The following is a 20399-nucleotide window of genomic DNA, read 5'->3' on the forward strand; positions in this document are numbered from 1 at the left end:
AAGTTTTGCACTGTATAAACATAGACATCTGTGTGTATCACGGTCTGAAGTTTGATGTTTGTCAGGTGAATCAAGCAGATGCCATGTTAGTTCACTGGGTGTGAAAGGAAACATTATGCAACATGGTTAGCCATCTGTTAGTGTTGCCTCTCCAAACATCATGGGAGGAATGTTCGGCTGCAGACAGTATACTGCTTTGTGCTTTTTGGACATTGTGTGAAATTTAAGGAAAAGAAAAAGCTATAAACAAGCTACCGAACAAAAAATTGAATTACAATACATTCAATTTTCCCTTGGTTATTGTGTTCCACTTTGATGTTTCAATGAACTCTGTAGCAGTGGTCCATAACATCTGGCAAATTATTATCGAAGTGGCACAAAGGCTGTTAGTTAATCCACAAAAGTTAGGTTTATTTATTTTAGCAAAGCAGCTATGGGCATCAAACACTAGCTTGTAATAAATGTCTGCATTTGCAATATTTTATCAGTCTACAGTATATTGTCTCTACACTATACATTACGACTACACTGTCTACTCTAAACCACAGCCGATACAGTAAAACAAGCGGTGTTATTCAGACTGGGGACACTGTAGCACAGTTGTGATGCCAACCCAACCTACCTGTGGGTATCAAATATTCAGTGTTTGGTCAGGGATTATGGGCTTTGAACGTGCTGTTCTCATTGGACAGGTGGAACATGACCTGCTAATAGCCGTCAGGAAACCAAAGAGAGGGAAACAAAGACGGGTTCTCGCGTCATTGGGCAGACCCCCACACATGCTCCCAAGTGCATGCTGAAAAGTCACAGAGTGCATTTTTGTCACCATTGTCTCATAGCCATGGATTGGATGAGTACCTCCACATCTTAACTCACAAAGAACAGACTTATTTCCTTGCAGTATTACATTTTATGTTCTTTGATTTAGTTTCTTTGGCACAAGATAAGATCCCTCTTTCAACTTATAATTACTGTTGAACTACAGAAGCCTAAAATGTTAATAATTGAAAATAAATATTTCACAAATTATCCTAAGCAGTAGGTGAAACTGTTTATTTTGGAAGTCATTTCTCAGACTGATACTATTCCTGTTCAAGGACTACATTGTTGTTAAATGAGCTTTAACTCAAGCCACCGTTTCTCCAGACAGAAAGGAAGCATTTGAGGAAAGTCCCATTGGGGGTGAACTGGACTGTTTTGGAAGTAGACCCTGGCTGACCCAGGACAAGTTGGGAAAAGAATATCTCTAAGATGAACTATGAGTGCTAAAGAAAAGCTTGTAAAAATTCCGGATGAAAGAATGAAGGCGTCTTTCTGCTTGCCCTGTTGCCACTGCAGTTCTGACCCAGACAAGCTGCCTAACTAAGCTGTCAGTCCAAGGGAGGGATTTTCAGATTATATAACTGTAACTGAATATATAAAATTCCATAAACAAAAACGTGTGGTAAACCGGCATCATTTGCATTGTTGAGGAAAAAAACTAAACAAAACCCATTTAGCTATTTTTGCAATAAAAATGAAACATCTTGAGAGGGAAGAAAGAAATGCTTGTTTGGCATTTACTGCAGCTCTGCGCACCCAATATATATTATCATTTAAAAGTTCAGAGGCATTACAGTTGTTCCGCCTTGTTCCATTGCGAAAAACACGGTCAAGGAAATATTCATTACCACGGAGGAGAAAAATACTGCATTGACAAGCTGAATCCATCTTAAAATCAATACAAGCAGGTTAAAATGCTCAAAAGCTCATCAAGGCTTTAACAGCAAAAAAGAAAGGTCCAAGCAACCAGGCAAACTTTTACCAGTCTTGTTTTAAAAAGCGAGTGCTGGGATGGAGAGGGTATGCGCTGTGATGTTTGTCCTGATGATAAAAAAAGCATGCATTACAGAAGCTGAGAAGCCCGACAGCCAAACACTTAGGGAAGAAGCAATCAGTGAAGATGTTGGTGAAAGATTCTACAAAGTATCACTCTGACCCAGAGCAAATGATGCACTACAATGCAATCCAGTTGCATAGAGTTGGAAAAAACATGTTTGAACCATCTCACTGCACAACCAAGGGTATTGACTACATAATGAATAGACATTGAAAACGTGTCACTGAGAAGTGAGCAGCATAAATCACCAGATTTAGGACGTTGAAATGATCCTGATGGATACTCTGGTGGACTGTCACACAGGCTGGGTTTAAAAATGTTGGAATAGATGAAGATTTCCCCTGGTGTGAGCAACAAACAATTCCCTGCTTTTCCAATGTATTAAATATGTGCTGACACTGCTGCTTGGATTTATAACATAGAAGAATGTGCATCTGTGATTTATGTCCCCTCTTTCTTCCCCTACAGCTAGAAAATTCAAGGCCTACTAGGCAGCAATGGTGGCATGAATACAAATGGTGGCCTACTGTACTGTCTCCACTGTATCTCTAGAACAGTTGCTGTACACAACAATCAATTATATCCTGTGCTCACTGAAGCTATCAAATAAATTGTCTTCGGATTATAACTTCACATCAGTGCTAGAAATATTACTGTGTACACAAGGATAATGTGGTCATAAGTGGTCATTTTCCATACTTCTTGTCCATAAATCTATTTTGAGGAAAGGCCTGTGCGGACAGAAATCATTCATATTATAAATGTGATGTACAGTTCAATCTGTCCAGGCCTGTTCTGTTACATCATGCATATTACCCTCTACCATGTGTTTTTGCTGGCCTTGATCAATAAAGCAATGACTGTGAGGCTGTTCTAGGACAATGACTATCTCAATTAAAATCCCATGGTCTGCTAACTGACTCCATCTATCATTCTGTTCCCCTGGTCACCCAAATATGGGAGAGCCAGCCTTGCTGTGGTCAAACTCCATTTATATTCATCTGCAGCACAGGCTGTGTACGATAAGTTAATATAGTGTGTTTATAGAGAAATGGATCCACTCAAGGGGAAATTGTCTAATGAATGACTAAGATAATAGGTTTCGGAAATTAATATGTAATAATGCTATTATTTTTGTTACAGTTGTACAATATGTCCCAAACATAGGTTTTACCAAGGTATTATACAGCAACATTATTTTTTTGATATGTTGAGAGGCTGGTCTAACCAACGTGTCTTTTGCAAACATCCTCTTACGGTTTCCAAAGATCAAAAAAAGGATACAGTTTAGCCGGTTTAATTTTTTTTCTGTCCTGAGGCTAATCAATAGCAACCAAACTAATATTCCTCAGACAATGTCGTCAATAAAAAAAGACTTGTTTCTCTAACTCAGCACTCGCACAGTAATTGGACTTTGTCCACAGGGAAATATGTCCAGCCATATATTAACATGATCAATATTAAAACCTCTATATTAAAGCCATTTTTTCCAATATTTGGGTCGCCTGGGTTTCTTGTGTAATAATGCTTTTATAAACCTCTACCCAGTAACGCACAATCAAGTGATAGACATTTGTTCCAGGTCAACCTGAGCTATCAGGATATGCATGTCACAATGAATTTATAGATTATGACTATAAATTGACTATAACGACAAAAGAAAAAACTAAACGGAAATTGAATCACACAGAAATGTTTTGAAATTACAAAAACTAAAATAGGAACAAGACTTTTGACTTTTGAAAAGTGTTCAACCGAGTCTTAGCAATAAGGGCAAACTATAACTAACATAAATAAACTATTTAGGAGCGCCCGAGCGCCGACAGCGGCGAAGGCCCTATTGAAACTGAAGGAATTATTATTATTACGGCAAATGAAGTGCCTTTTTGAGGGGCTTAACATACTCAAAAACTCATCAAAATTGGCGGTCGCATCAAGCCTGGTGAAAATTTACATATTTTAAGGGTTTTGGGAATAGGCGCACAAAAATGGCTTTTGAGCCCCTGCAGTACGTTTAACGTACACTCACAAAACTTGGTACACATATGTATCACGTCGAGATGTACAGAAAAGCTCATTGGAGCCTATTGGAGCCTAAACCCAACAGGAAGTCCGCCATTCTTAATTGAAAGTTCAAAATTAGTGCGATTTTGCCCATTTCCCATTTCCATTTTCAGTGTTTAGCGACAAACGAGAAAGTGGCTGTAACTACAGTGTACATTGTCATATCTGCATGCAATTTCCCACAATCAACAAGAGTCCAGGCCTGAGGACATATACAGGCCAATATTGACTGTTGGTCATAGCGCCCCCCGCTGGCAACAGGAAATCAGCCTTATATGACAAACATCATCCGATTTACATGAAAATTATAATGTGTGGTCTACATGTGATAATGAGCCGCCCCCTATAATTTAACCACGCCCATTTACTCAGGCCACGCCCCCTTTCATAACATTTGAACCGTTTAAGGTAGAGTCTTGTGTGAGGTGTCATTGAACTCAGCAGAGCGTAACTTTTTGATTGGTGATGGTTTGACCCGCCCCCTATGCGTTAGCCACGCCGCTTTTCATAACTAATGACCCGTTTAGTGTAGAGTCTTGTGTGCGCCACGCCCCCTTTCATAACTGGTTTCCCGTTTAAGGTAGTCTTATGTGAGGTATCAATGAACTCAGCAGAGACTTCCTTTTTTATTGGTAAAGGTTTGCCCCGACCCTGATGCTTTGGCCACGCCCCCTTTCACAGCTAATGAACTGTATGACGTAGAGTCTTGTGTGCAGTATCATTGAACTCGGCAGGGAGTTCCCTTTTCATTGGTGACGATTTGCAGTGTCTGAGTGCCGCGCAAATGCACGGTTGCAAGGAGCGGCGTCCGCCAGTAACCCCGACGCACGCAAATGCGCGAGGGCTTGTCCAACGCTGCTTGCAGCTTTAATTAGATTTTGTTTTTATTGATATCCAAGAAGTTACTTGTGCCATCTCTAATGCATTTCCTGTCCACTATGAGACATCCTGAGCCCAAACCACACTCATTTACACATCCAGGGCTGCCTGAATAACCTGCAGCTTTGCCTGCAATACACACATTCAAGACCCTCCTGCTTATATCAGGTTAGGGTTATCTATTAGCTGTCCATTTCCCCATCAATAAGTAACATCAAATATGAAAAAACCCAATATAAAATTATGCATCCTCAATGCACCCTGGGCACATGCCTTACAATATCCAATAATATCCAAATGCGCAAATGAGAATCTACGCATTATTTATTACATTTACACTGGTATATCATTATTTTGGCTCATTCTTTGCATGTTTAGTATATACAATACATGAATTGAGTATATGAGATATTGAATTTGACATAAAACGTATAGTTTGCTTTCATATACGACACTGTCTGCCTTAAGGGGTTAATAAGTACTAATACTGACATTAAAGACCACCATTTTGCACCCAAACAAACAGTGTAGCCTACAGTGCAGCAAAAAAGAAATGCCACATTTTTATTAACCAAACCTATGAGGACACTAAAGCAAATTAATACCCAATATGTTCTCATAATGTTATCACCAAGTGGGAATTGCAATGTGACCTAAATGACCTGCTGGTATCTATGGAAACCAACAGCCTACTCCTTTGGGCAGACACAGTAGACGTAATTCTCTGCGCTTGGTATCTCCCACGTGCCTATATTTATTGGTATGATTGGATATCTGCAGCCACCAACACCTTTAATAGGGCAGACCCTTGATGGAGAGACTCCTCTATAGCTGCCTCCCACCCTCCCCATTTTGTTCTCTTTGTCTCTAAGGTCAAGGATAAGGTAGAAAGTAGGCCACGGCTGTATGGAAATATTCTCTACTGTATGTGAAAAGTCCACCTTTTTTTAAATTAATGCATTTATTTTGCAATACAACAATTAAGAAGGGACAACTGCTAGAAAAAAATACTGCAAGTCTTACATGTTCAGAAGCATGTTGGAATTCATTAGCAGGTTCACATAACACCTCTCTGGGGCTTAACACCATGTCAACCATGCAGCGTGATAATCAACAACGTACTCAACAGTGAAGCTCAGTTGATGCAAGAATGAAACAAGAAGGAATAAAGGATAAGCAATGGCAACAGTTATTTACAGTAATGAAAATAATGTAAATAATCCTTAGCACCAGTTTGATGCACCAATATCTGTCTGATATCAGTGTATGCTACTGCTGCTAACCTTTATCCTATACTGAACTTTTCATGATGTAATCTGCTGCTGATCCACTATAATCTGAGATTTAATCTTGTTAATACCATTGATTGTTTCTTATTAGAAAAGCTCTTGGTGTGTGCGCGCAGAACCAAAAGGGAAACCAAAATCTTTATGCTTTACAGCATGATACAGGTACAGAAATACCCATGATTAATGAGTACAAAGTATGCAACAACTTTTGCTTCTGGGGATGATTGAAGAATGCAGCATTAGCATACTGCTCCACATCACTGTTGTGGTTTTTACTATATACTTTTAACTAAGATCATAAATCTACGATGGTCAGAATTATTAAGGTGCTAGAAGCATGACTGCAAAACTGAGCTTACAGACCCAATGAGTTTGTCAAATGCTAAAATACATTACATATGTCCTTACACACTTACACATGCACACATACAAATTATGAGTAGGTAATGAATTCAAGCCCACTCTGGAAATCCTCACAATGCTCTAGCAGGGTTTGCAGGCATTAATGTACACGCAACCTAAATACTGTGAGGCATTGATATTATGAAAGTGCATGTCCTAACACATCCCCATGTGTCAAACATTTTGTAATGAACTAATTGGATTTAAAACGTCAATCAAGTGGAGAAGTTTGACCAAACTGCCAAGAGGATAATGCAAAAATCTCTGCAGATTTAGAGAATCACTGTGAATGGAAACGTGGGACAAATCCGCCTCTCAAAGTCCACCAGGAGCCTTACCGGTGTTGAGCGTGCCCGTGACAAGTCTGTACAGGTACTGTGCGAACTTGAAGATCTCCCGCTTGCACCTTTTCCTGCAGCTCATCTTTGCTCCTGGCAGGGGTGGGGGGGAGGAGTACGTGGAAAGGTCAGCACAAAAGTAGGATTCTGGCTTCAGAGTGAAAAAAACAAAAAACAATCCAAGGAAGACTTCTACTTTGACAAAGTCCTGCGGGAAGTGTCCTCTTCACTCCTCCACTCCCTTGGATGTGTCAGCGCAGCCCTTGTGTCTGCGTGTGGTGGGAGAGATGATCATGTGGGAGTGGAGAGCAGTGAGGGGGGCTCGTCTTGCATGTGCGTGTGGCTGTGTGTGTATATGTGTCCGGGCCCCTCTGATGCACGGCTCCGCGTTTTTTTTGTCAGGTCATTAGTATTTGCTTGCCAGCGGTTTACCTCCTGCTCTCTGGTGAAGGTGGGGGGCTTGTCTCAGTCTCTTTTTCTTCCTCCAACACTCACTCCTTCTCTTCTCTTAGACTTTTCCTGCAACTCCTCTGAGAAAACACGCTGCTCTTTTTTCTGTGTTACTAGAGGATACTATTGGCTTCACAATACAGTGGTTATCCAATGAGTCTCTCTGTATCTGTCTCTCTCAGACACACAAACAAACACACACTCCTACACTTGATCTCGTAGTGTGCCTGCTGCTCGTTCTACTCAGCACCATCTGTGGATGTTTTACACTCACTGACAGTTGCCATGGGAGGTGTGGCCTGATTGGCTCGAAAGGACTAGCAGTGGGAGGAGGAGGAGGAGGAGAAGAAGAGGAGAAGAGAGAGAGAGAGAGAGAGAGAGAGAGAGAGAGAGAGAGAGAGAGAGAGAGAGAGAGAGAGAGAGAGAGAGAGAGAGAGAGAAAGCACACAAGGAGGAGGAGGAGGAAGAGAGAAATAAGCAGAATTAAGGGGAAAGTGTCCACCAATAAATTAGCAATGACATTATGGGCCTGCCGCATCATGTATAATTGAAGGTTAAAACAATGAGTGACAGTAATGAATGATGTTAATGGTGCATCATGGGCGCTTGAGAGGAAAGTGGTTGAGGGAGTGACAAATACTGTAAAAATAAAAAGTCAAGAGAAAGAAGAAGGGTCGAAAACTGTGGCGCCCAGGTTGGGGAGATTTCCTACAAACAAATGGCATGGTCAGTACTAATAATGACTGACAGGCTATGGCCAGCGTCTGTGATGACATTAGGACCAACCAAGAGCAGCGTCTTCTCCACTTATTAGCCCACACTCAATTGCACTCAATTGCACTCATCTATCAATGCCAAGCTCTCCCATCTGAAACGCCTGTCATTAACTCAAACCTTAAACTGGCTCCACTCTACTACTACTACTACTGCAGTGAATGTGCTTAAAAAAAAGAAAAAAAAAAAACCTGATTTGTTCACATTTTCTCATATTGCACGTCCATCAGGCTGACAGGCGCGGGTATAAAATCAGATTGGGCTTAAATGTGCTCTGAAACCGAGTGATAGTCCACAGGTCACTTTACAGAAAGGCAGGTCTATTTCGGTGAATTCTGCTCTGTGTAGAGTCTTTGCAGACTCTGACCTTGGAGTTCTTGTAGGCATGTTATGCCAGCACAGGCAGGAATAAAAAGTGTGCCTTGAAAGAAATAAAGATTTCAAGGACTCCAAGTAAAACTTCTTACTGGGTCAGAGCAGCACAGAGAACTAGTACAGTGTCTCAATAAGGTGAATAATTTACGAGGTACCTGTGGGGCGTGGCAGTGCCTTTTCAGAGATGACTTGCTTTCATAGACTTTGGCAGGGGACAGGACAGACACATTTAAATAGACAATGACTTTTAAAGTTGTTTTGCAGTTGTTCACATACGAAGAGTTGCTTGTTTAATTGACCATTGGCAAAAGCAGGATTTTCACTTGTAGCCGCCGACTGTTGATTTATCTGACTAAAATGACAACTGTCACTAGCATATTTTATCAGTGCTAGCTAGCTAACTAATTATATATAGCTTCATGAGCTGGTTGAAAACTCTGTGTCAAGCTGATTCCTTTTTAAACAACCCAGTGAAAGGGTCATACATTAGCACTTGAAGGCTATATACATGATATTATGCTGAAAGACCAGGCATTAACACCTGTTTTGGGCTTAATTGGACTAAGTAGTGGAACTCTCAAAACTCTGATCTTATGAACTGCGCTGGGGAGACAAAACATTCCATTGTAGGAGGGGTGCAGAATGTACCACTTTTAGAGAGGGGGTGGAAGAGTCCAAGAGGGGTTGGCCTTTTTAACACCCAGGCAAAAAGTTTGCATCATAACCAACTGCTGATGCATGCAGAAGATATGGAAATAAAGGAGCAGCATTATTTTGTACTGCAGGTTAGAGCAAGTTAGCCCTAGTCTTACATACAGTAGTGTTTTAAGAGAAGCTTTAAAGCTATAGTGCGTAGTTTCTGTATGACAACAACACTGTCGGCGCATGCACATGACCCAAGTCTTCCGTGATTGTGCACCACCCCCACCCCTCTTCCACGCAGTTACTTGTAACCAAGGAGGATACGGAGGATTAAAAAAACATGATGGACTCTTCAGAAGAGGCCATTATCTTCACTTGAGTTTCTGCGCGCAAAAGTCACCGGATGATATCATTTTCTAAAGATAGCCATACGAGTTTTGTGGAGCTGATAGTCTTAATTAGCTTTCTATCAACTAACTTGGCAATGGCTTGAATGTAACGGTCGTTCATTATTACAACAAAAAAGTTACGCACTAAAGCTTTAAGATCAGACCAGTTTTTTTGTTCTGAGAGCCCCATGCACACTTCTTTAGCAGACCTACTGTGCCTAGTAATGGTTGCTAAGCTATGATTGGTCAATTGCTGTTAAGGTGAGGGGCATAACAAATGGCCATAATCACATGTTAACCTTAGCCTATTTCTTCTTAGGGTATGGCTGCAACAGTTGCTCCAGACAGCTTTACAAACCAACAAACAACTAGGATACACGTGCAATCCCTGAGTGCGTTTGTGTGTATACACACTTGCTGACTTGCCCCCCACTGACCCCCTGAGAACACTTAATTTAGAGATGGTCCGATACCATTTTTTGCTTCCTGATACCGATTCCGATACCTGAACTTGCGTATCGGCCGATACCGAGTACTGATCCAATACCAGTGTGTCATATATTTTATTATGTTTTAACAACTGTATACTAATATCCCTGTATGGATGTGATATTATTTCTATCCTCGTATTTGTCTGGCTCAGGTTAAACTCTTTGTGAAACATGAACAAACACAAACAATGAATGCCACAGAACTTTCTTTTATTATGCAGTTTGACAGTCAGTTATAACGGAAAAAGAACATAAATAAACTACTTTAACGTAGATTTTCTTTAGGGCTTTATTACGTGGTATCAGATCGGTGCATAAACTCCAGTACTTCCCGATACTGATACCAGCGTTTTTGGCAGTATCGGAGTCGATACCGATACTGGTATCGGAACATCTCTAACTTAATTGTAAGATGTGTTCAACTCCATCATCTGGGAGCAGCTACATTATATTACAGAATATTTTCAGGTCACCCAACTGTCCATGACAAACTAACTTCAATGACGTTTGCCACCTCACTATTTCTGAGGTGAACAGTCTGCTGCTCACATGAGTGATTGGCAAACAAACCCTGACCGTACACTGTAACATCATTCAGGTGAACTGTACAGCATTTCACTAAAAGACATATTTCACAAGTCTACACTCTCAAGGCCTCCCCACCCCCATGTTGAGTGTGACGTGTGATGTGTGGAACAAATCACCTCATTCCAAGTCCATATACAGTCAGGAAAATCTCTCAACGTGAGTCATGTTTACCTTAATGAGTAGTATGGTCAAGGCAAAACAAAAAGTGCTATGGAGGCATGGGTCAAGACAAACACTTGAAGGATGTGTGGGTAAGTTTAAAGACAACAAAACCTGTGCAAATGATATCTGCAGAACAAAGAGGGTTTATACTTTCAGAAGGTATTTGTAAAGGGACAAACTCCAACAGAATTTATGAAATGTTTTAATATTTTGTGTCAATTAAGAATTAATACTTATGTCTATAAAATATGATTCTCCAGTCAAACAGACTCTGAACAAAACAGAGCAATATAAAGTGTAGCTACTAAAGCATTAAAGTATTATGCAAGTAATTGAAGCCTTGACACAGAATGATTTGGCAAGACACTTCTTGAACCGACCAGACGTGTGTTCCTGCAGAGAGGAAGCTAAAATAGCAGTATTGCACCATATAATATTAAAAATATAGATTTGGCCTTACAACCTCTCTGAAGCCTACACTGTTATCTAGAATATAAATTCCCAAATAAACTTTTCTTTCTTTCCAGACTTTGATGAAACATGAGCGTTTTCATGTCACACCCTGCAGCAGTTACAGGAGAGACATGAAATATGCTCCACTCAGGGAGAAGTTGACAGATATATTGATCCATCTAGAAAACAGTAACTGCAGGTGCCCGGGGGTGAGGGCCATTATTACCACCGAGAGCTTTTTTTTCCCCCCTTCCTGTGTGAAAGCAGCTTGATCGACTGTAAAACTGCAGAGACCAGCTTGTCATCAAACATGGGGGCACAATTTACTACCATAGATTTGCTCTGCAAAATGTATGCATGCTTAACAGCAGTAAAGTGTCTGCCATTAAATAAACAAACCGCAAGATGGAAATCAGAAATTTACACAAACGCTAGCTCTACTGTGACACAATGCCCATCTGGAGAGACAAACCTTTGACTTTAAAATGAAAGTGTGTGATACATCTTTATCAGGGCAGGTCAGAATCTGGGAGCTCCAGGGAACTTGGCCACTAAATTGAAATTTAAGAGCTGAGCCCACAATCTATAAAGCACCCGTCTGCAGTGGAGTTTGCGGTGGATAAGTAGTGCTCCACCTACTCGCCTTAACCTGCTTGACAATATCCAGAAGAATGTTCTAAAAGTTGTTGGAGTGGAGCAGGACACTGTCTGTTGTCAACTGGCCATCCACAGCCTTGCTCACACACATCAGATTCCAAAGTATACTTCTAAATGATTCAAATGTGCAGATTTTGGGGGGTTTCTTGTCCCTAATGAAGGGTCGTGCACCTAAAGAACTGGACTTGCTAATAGCTTGGGTAGGTATTAAGTGGATGTAAGGCAAATGTTTTATTCACTCTCATTGATCAACCACTACAATTTAGTTATGAATTATTAAATGTGTTTTATTTTAGGGAGATTGATTCTATTTAATATGTATTAGTTTTCCATCAAATAACACTTCTGCTATTTGCATCATGGGAGTAGCAGATATGAAAAATGAATGGAGACGATTAAACTGTTATTTCCATCAAATACACAACACAAGAAAACTCATTAACAGCACAGCTACAAAAGTCTTCCTTGTCAAACCCTGCAGGCACAGTATCTGCAGGCTCATTAGACAAGCACTAAGCGTAATGTCCTCCAGTAGCTGAACAAATCGCTGAACACCAGCATGCACAGAGATGAGCAGTATTCAGTACCAACAGCCAGCTTGGCTGAGTTTTAGAAAACAAGGCAAATGTAAAGGTGCCATTAGCACAGTACGGGAACAGAAGTCAAGGTATGACTGGATGCACACCATAAAGCTGATGTTATGTTTTTCTAACTCTCTACACACTTGGAGGAGATTACAAGTGATCTTGCGAGCTGAGATCTAGTGAATGTGAAGTTTCTTCTCTGTTTTTATGTTGTTGGTTTCTACACGTGAGTGGAGACCTTCTCAACACTTACTTTGCTAAAGAACTACACACAATTTCCATATGTTAATATGCTACAGTATAATATCATGTGAAAGTGTGAAACATAACTACGCTTCAAACTAACAATCATTTTCCATTATAGATTAATCTGCTGATTATTTTCACGATTAAACAGATTAATCAATCTTTTTTTTTTAAAGCCCATCACAAATTCCCTAGATCTTCAGATACCTCATTTTGTCCAACCAACAGTCAAAAACTCTATTCTATGGGCGCCCGGATAGCTCAGTTGGTAAAGCGGACGCCCATATATAGAGGTTTACTCCTCGACCTCTCCGACCTGCGGCCCTTTGCTGCATGTCATTCCCCCCTCTCTCTCCCCTCTTTCATGTCTTCTGCAGTCCTATCAAAATAAAGGCTGAAAATGACCACATAAAAAAAACTATTCTATAACATTTATGAAGCTGAAATCAAAACACTAACTATTTGTTTCAGTGCCAATTAAAAATACTCACAACGGCAAAGTTCACCTTTGTCAAATATGTGACTACAATCTAGAGGAAAAACAGTTAAGCTTGCATTCCTAATAAAAGCAAAACACTGTGATATTCACAAAAGCCGATGTGCAAATGAGCATTGGTCCAATAACCAAGCACCGCCGTTTCCTTCAAGGAAAACATCCAATAAAAAAAGCTCCTCAACATGAGTCACCACGCTACAATGCTAGAACTGCAGTATCAGTTTTGTTTACCGTTCTATGAAGGAATAAATCCTCAGAGACATTCCTACTGCAGTTGATTCCATGACTGGGAAAAAACAACTGGAAACCATAAATATACTGTAGACTAAGGGTGATGCATTCAATTTCAGAGACAAGAGTTAAGTCTGGGCTCTCGGCCCAGAATTGCGTACTGAATACAATTTCATGAGCCTCAAAGATGGTAAGGTGGTAATATGATGCATCATTGCCAAATTTGCACAATGACAGTAAATGGGACATTCTCACAGCAGAGAGGCAGACAGTCATAGAACAAAATAATAAAATTCATCTGGGAAAATGGACAGAATGTGCTTACGCGGTGATCTCTGAATCCATATCGCTTCAACAGTGGGAGAAGTAAAAAAAAAAAAAAAAAAAAAGTAAAAAAAAGAAATGAGTAAGCTGTGGGGTTTCTCATTTATGTCTGGCTCATAGTTTCTGTCAAGGTATACCCAATAAAATCAGGGGATGAGTGCAGTGCAGCTCTCTTTTCCCTACATATGGTTTAGAATGTTGCTAAAAGGCATGATACCACTGCCAAAGTCTTAAACAGGCTCACAAGTCATCTAAAGAATTGTTTGTTTCTTAATGTCAGTTATCTAATAGTAAAGGTTTTCTAGACCAACTGGCTTTAAACAGTGGGTCTGGATTGTGCAACCAAAAGAGAACAAAGAGACGAGCCCTGCCTCAGGAGATGCATGACGCTCTAAAGCTATCAAGCCAAATGGCTACTATAGCAACCTCTATGGAGAGATAATGCACACAGATGCTGTCATTAGGAAAAAGGTTGATTGATTTTGCTAAGCTGTCATTAGGAAAAAGGTTACCTGATTTGTTACGATCATATTAGGAAGAAAAACAACATCAATAACAATGTCTGAGGGGATCTTTGACCCTAGTGATAATAAAGTGCTTCATCAAACGCAAGATTAACGCTGCATCTTCCTTCGCAGATCAAGTTAGCTTTCTGGGAATTAAAGTGAAGGCTGGACTCGAATCAAAGCAAAGGATTCTTGTTTAGGCCTGTCTGGGCTTCAAACAATATAAGTACCAACAACCAATCAATGATCAGTGATGGATAACCGTTTCTCTGTGCTGACCAAGACTAACTCAGCAGGAGAAAAGCTTGTGCTTTGCCTAAAGAAGTATTACCATGTTCATGTATTTTTAATTAATTTAATCACACTTCTTTAGATGTACAAGAGAAAAAGAAAATAGAGCTGTAGGTAAAGATTTTTTTTTTACTAAATCAAGGCAGAAGACCTCTTTTTGATGCTGCCTTTCTTTAAATAATTCTTCATTTCTTATACTGCACTGTAACTTTTATTCTTGTATCTGTTTTTATATTTTAATTGCTTTTAACTGCTCTTTAATGTTTTATCTAAAGCACTTAGAATTGCCCTGTTGCTGAAATGTGCAGCACAAAAAAAGTTGCCTTACTATAAAATATACGGAAGTAGTGAAAGAATGCCCATGATATGATATAGAGCTAATATTATTTATGACAAAAAAACAGCTAATATTTAAGGATCTGAGACCAGCAGATCAAGTCAAGTCAGTCAATTTGGGTTGTTGATTAACTTTTTATCGAATAATCATTTCAATTGTAGATACTCAATTGTTTTTAATACATTAAATTTAATTTTAATACAAACGCAAAATATACATAAATAAATACTTGAAAAATGAAAGATGGCATCAACTCTAAAAAGGAGCCTGAGTCAATAGTGCAGAGGAAACGTACATATAAACTAGGCCAATATTAATATTGATGCTTAATTTAAAAGCAGAAGAATCATTAAAGGATTAATGGAGTACTGGGAGGAGGGGAAAAAAAAAAATCAAAGTCAAAGCCACTTCTTTAATTTGCTAACTAATATTACAAATGAATAATAAACTACTTAACATGTACAAATATTTTAGTGATGATACTATATTGTGAAATTCGGATTTGCCATCGTATATGTACAGTACAGTGCATGAAGCATATATGAAAGCTGAACTTTTCTATGTTCCACACCTTCAAACACTGATAACCCAATGAAACGTGTCCTAAAGTGATAAAAGAGTCCATCAGTGTTATTTGAAGGAAATGCTGGTGGTAAGATCCATTTTGAGCCAAGAAAAAACATTTAGTGCTTTTCTGAATCATAACATTAGCAGTAGCTGTGACAATGCAAGGCGTCAGTGCAGATAAGAGCCAGGTCGATATCTGAGGACAGTAATGAATTGCTTATGACATCAGTGTACTAATGTTAGCACAATTCTTTCCTTAGGGCACTGCTGAAAAGCATATAGGATGCCTCCTCACATTCAAATCCATTTTCCTGCTCTGTATGCACTTTACGGGCAACTCAGATAGTCTGGCAGAATACTCTGCGTTACAACAGAATAATGGATCGTCATACTGAACATATGGCAGGTTTGAAATTGCGCTCTGTCTAAATGATTATCAGGATGCCCACTGCAGTCACTCTTCATTGGCATTCATTACCATTCTTTAGAATCAGGCGTTTTGAAAAGGTCATTACGGAAAACTGATATAAACCCCTTTATTATAAATCTGCTGATGTGATACTTGTAACAGCACAAACCTGAAATGCAATCTCACTTTTCTCCCTGTGAGAACACAGCATTGTATATCTCTGTCATTACTCCTTGGATGCACAGGCGACGTTTTATCTACACTCCGGTATCTTGCTGGGGCTATTTGTGGAGATGAAGGTTCTCGAACAAGACAGTGATAAGGCTGACTCGCTTTGTAAGTCCATTCACTTACAACTGAGAAGGGGCCTCTATAGGCAAACTATTTGTTTTCTGAGAAACCTTAGCACCTAACAGAATAAGCACTTCAAGGATGAATGCTTTACTTCTTCCCACTTGCATTTCAAGTGCAGGCTCTGAAATGGTTAAATTAACTCTCAGCTCTTTTTTAAGGGCCATTAGGTCTTGTATGAATGCCTGCTGACAAAAGCTGCTTCCACTCAAGCCTCAACTCAATTCTGATTGTTGAGATCTGATATCTTTCTGTTACGCCCAATATGATTTCGGTCAGCGTAGCCAATATCTAATACCAATCTAAAAAGGTTACATGCCCAAAATCAAACTACAAATGCTTCTTTTGTTAAATCCCTGAGATGTCTGAACCGATGCCCAAGGCTCTTAGGTTTGCAGTGACAATGCAGCAACATTCACCGGTGGTCCTTTAGCCAGTTTCGCCATTTCTTTCGATATGCTTTCAACACAGACCAGTTATGATGATTATGCATGTAGCTTGAAGCTAAGCTTCCTCTCAGTCCTTATGTGGTCCAACACCTCATTATCCCTCATTTAAACAATGCCCTTCATGCTCACTACTGCCAACAGTGTGTATAATAGGCTGCCACTGTGGGATTATAAGAGTCCTGGAGGGACATAAAAGTTGTATGAATTCTAATGAGACTTTTTAGATTACTCATGTATCAGATTTGTGACCACAAGTAAAAGAGGATCAAATCGGATTTGAAAATGACCCAATGTGGTGTTCTTACTTCATACCGTCATTAAAAATGCAATCTGTGTGATACAGAAGGGAAAACATCTGATTTGCACCAACTTTACCTTCATTTTGACCAGAGGCAAAGCCTGGTGAGACTCAAGCAGGGTCATTGAAGCAGCTCTTCAACTCTGGCTCTGAACCAAAGACAGCTCTGCCTACATCTGTTAGCAGAGCAGGTAACCTGTCTACATTATAATGTGAGGTTAATGCATGGGGCCCCTGGAGCTTGATCATGCATGCAGGTGACCTGACTGAGAACATCTCTGATGGTGATGCTAATGCTTGAAAGTGTTTCACACAATAGAGAGCAGTGTTTAGTATTGTTGCGCACTCTCTAACAGATGAGGTGTCTTGCTAGCACTTAAAAAAGTTCCAGAGAACAATGGATGCAGCTTTATTCTTGAAGTGCTGGTGAAATCATTCTACTTTTCATGATCTACATATATTGGTGTATGTCCCAAGTCACCAGGGCCCATTTCATCCAACAGGAACTCCACATTATAAACTTCCACATTATAAAACAATTAGGGGCAGAAAAAGGTAAAGTTATTTATGGAATGCAAATTGACAGGACCGAAACAAAGTTTGTTAGCGAGTCCACTAGAGCTGAAACAATTAGTCAATTAATCCATTAGTTGATCTCGCTAACTATTGGTTATAATCGATTTAATCGTTTCAGCCATATTATAAGATGAAATGCCAAGCATTCTCTTGTTCTAGCTTCTCAAATTTGCAGATTTGACAGGTTCTCTTTGTCATGTATGATAGTTGACTGAAAATCTATGAGTTTTGGACTGTTGTTCCGATGAACCAGTCTATTTGAATGTCACCACTGACTCAGAGAGAGTGGACATTTTTCAGTATTTTCCAACAACTTTTAGACCAAAAACTTAATTAATGAATCAATAAAATAATATGCCTCGCTAAACTGCAATCTTTATTTGTTCTTAGTTATTACAAGAAAGAAATAGAGTTTCAAGTCCCAACTGGCACTTTAGCAGCTTCCCCAGCACAGAAACAGCACTGAAGAGTAAATAGGTATTACAAATCTAATAACAGTGAAACAGGCCAGTAAACTGTCACATACACAGACATGTAATGTAATGAGTCCAGATCCAATCACACTCACATTTGAGTCAAATGTTTCAACCATCACCTTGGTTGTACGGACATTCAAACCTGTATTTTGATTTATATCAATTCAATGATAGTGCCCATAATTCAAGCTTTTTTGTGCATGTAAATTTAAATGGGAAAGTCATTAATATTTAGCCTGGTCCTACCAGACTCTTGTACATTTTATTTGTACAGAGAGTCTGGCCTCTCTCCATTGACAAGTGTTAACTTCCTTGAAGGCGGGTACTCTGTTGAAGTTTAAAACTATTGGATCTGCCCAGAGCCACTCTGGATCTGCCATAACCAATCGCTAACGTTTGGTCGTGACGTATGTCATGCGCATGTGCAACAAGAGGGGAGACCAACAAGGCTTATATTTAGCATTAGCATCGCTAGCGTTACCCTTAGCCTTAGCCAACTCCTTCACCACTAACAGAGCGAGCTGGAAAATCAAACTGTTCCTGAACCCCGTGGGGAGGAGGGCCACAACATCATGGCCACCAACACAACTCAGCAAAGCTTGTTCTTGCTCGGGCTTTAACTTCTGGATATTCTGCAGCGTTGCCACAACGGACCGAATGGCTTCGCTCGCATCTTTCTCCACCGCCATTACGGAACTACAACTCTAGCGCACGGCCTCAACGTCATCGTTCTCAGCCACTCCCAATGTTCGCTGATTGGACCGCCAAAAAGTTGGCTGGAGAAAACCCAAGACTATACCCCGAACCCAGACGTAGTACTGAAGGGAAATGAAAATTGAGCTTAAGTACGTAGGAGGGCGGAGCCAGGCTAATTAGATTTTGATCCCTTTTCTCATCAAGTAAACACAAGCTTTAACAGTAAAGCAGCTGCAGAAGTCTTTAAATAAACTGTACACTACATTGGAAGGAAACAGACTTCATAACAGCAGCACAGAGGAAGGAGACTGGATCAGAATGAGAATGAGGCTTCCATATAAGACAAAGAGATAAGAGGGGTCAGCGTTTGTTTTCACTGAGAGCAAAAACAATAATGATCTGGAAAGCGTCAGTCCCCCATATTTCTGTTCCTCGGGCCACCCATGGCTTTAAATACGATGGCACACTAACATGAATCTTAACCTATATTCTGCGAGGTGACTGAATGGGGGAAAGGGTAAAGTATGGCACCAGAGAAATGTAGATGGCATTTCAATAATGTTTTTTTTTTTTTTTACTGTATGGCGCTGCTTCTATTGAAAATAGAGTTGGTCCAGTATTGAATGTTAAGGTAATGATTCAGAACATCAGTTTCTTTTGCTTCTTCTCTGAGAAAGACCATTTCTGTTACGACGACATATTGGCTGAAAATATATCATTTTTTTCATGTCAAATGGGTATTTTTAAGAGCACAATTCATTTCTCTCATTTAGTAAAAAACTATTTTAGTAAACAAAACTTCCATTAAGTGGAATCTTTTTTTTATTTCAAGGATTAATTCGAAGCAACTAGAAATATTGTTTTGGAAATTATCATAAGCCAAAACAACAAAATTCAGACATAAGCAGGAGGATAACATACTGTATTGCAGAATCCTTTCGATGTCAGAAAGATTCATGAATCTGACTTGAGAGTTACAAGATATTGACACAAAAACATACATTTGTTTTTCCCAATACTGACAATGTGATAAATTGTGATACATGAGCTCCACAATTTTCATTCCTAGCCTGCAAATGCTGGAAATTGATAGTATTACATTACATGCAAATCATGGGTTTTGAATAAAATCACAGATTTTCTAGGGCATCAATCCTGATATACTGGCCAAGCACTCTGCATGCAGATCAGTTGCATCAAACACCTTCTCCTCAGAGAAACATTAATGTCTCATTCTCTTACGATTTGAGTGCTGGTTTTAAATATTGTTACTTTGATACATTTTCAAAACAAACTCTAGTTGTATATGATAATCATCGGGGAGTTGGTTATGTAAATCTTTCTGAGTAGGAGCCAATCGACCTTTCCTCAATCTCTCAGGAGCAGTGAAAGCAAGGCTAAGCAGAGCCAATAAGGGGGTAGAGTCCTTGTTAACATGCTAATAAAAGCCAGTAAAGACCAATGTACATGCACAAGATTTATATCATCTCGAGCAGAGCCAGGGAAATGTTGTCTCTATTTATTTGCCCCCCCCCCCCCCCTTTGTAAAGTCCTTAAAAACAGATTTTCTCACAAAACCTGAAATCACTGAACCAAAGAATGGCAGGATCATTTGGATAGAGTGTGAACATTAATCCTAACACACTAAATCATTAACAATAGTGTGCTGGAGCTAATTCACCAAGGCCACCTTTAGTTGGCTCACCAATAATGTGGCAGCCCTGAGCTTT

General features: G+C 39.7%; 1 protein-coding gene across 4 annotated transcripts in view; it reads right to left on the bottom strand.

Moving 5' to 3' along the window:
• The window catches only part of kcnip4 (Kv channel interacting protein 4), a 145197-nt gene that overhangs the window by 91731 nt on the left and 33067 nt on the right, over nt 1-20399 (bottom strand). Inside the window, exon 1 of one of the 4 annotated variants that reach the window (XM_035993636.1) lies at nt 6852-7549. The exons of the other annotated variants lie outside the window; for them this stretch is intronic. Coding sequence (XP_035849529.1) covers nt 6852-6936 — 85 coding nt within the window. The 5' untranslated portion in view covers nt 6937-7549. Of the gene's footprint in view, nt 1-6851; nt 7550-20399 lie in introns of those variants that run through there. 4 annotated transcript variants of the gene reach the window in all.

This window comes from Sander lucioperca, chromosome 17, assembly GCF_008315115.2.
Source record: "Sander lucioperca isolate FBNREF2018 chromosome 17, SLUC_FBN_1.2, whole genome shotgun sequence".
NCBI lineage: Eukaryota > Metazoa > Chordata > Actinopteri > Perciformes > Percidae > Sander > Sander lucioperca.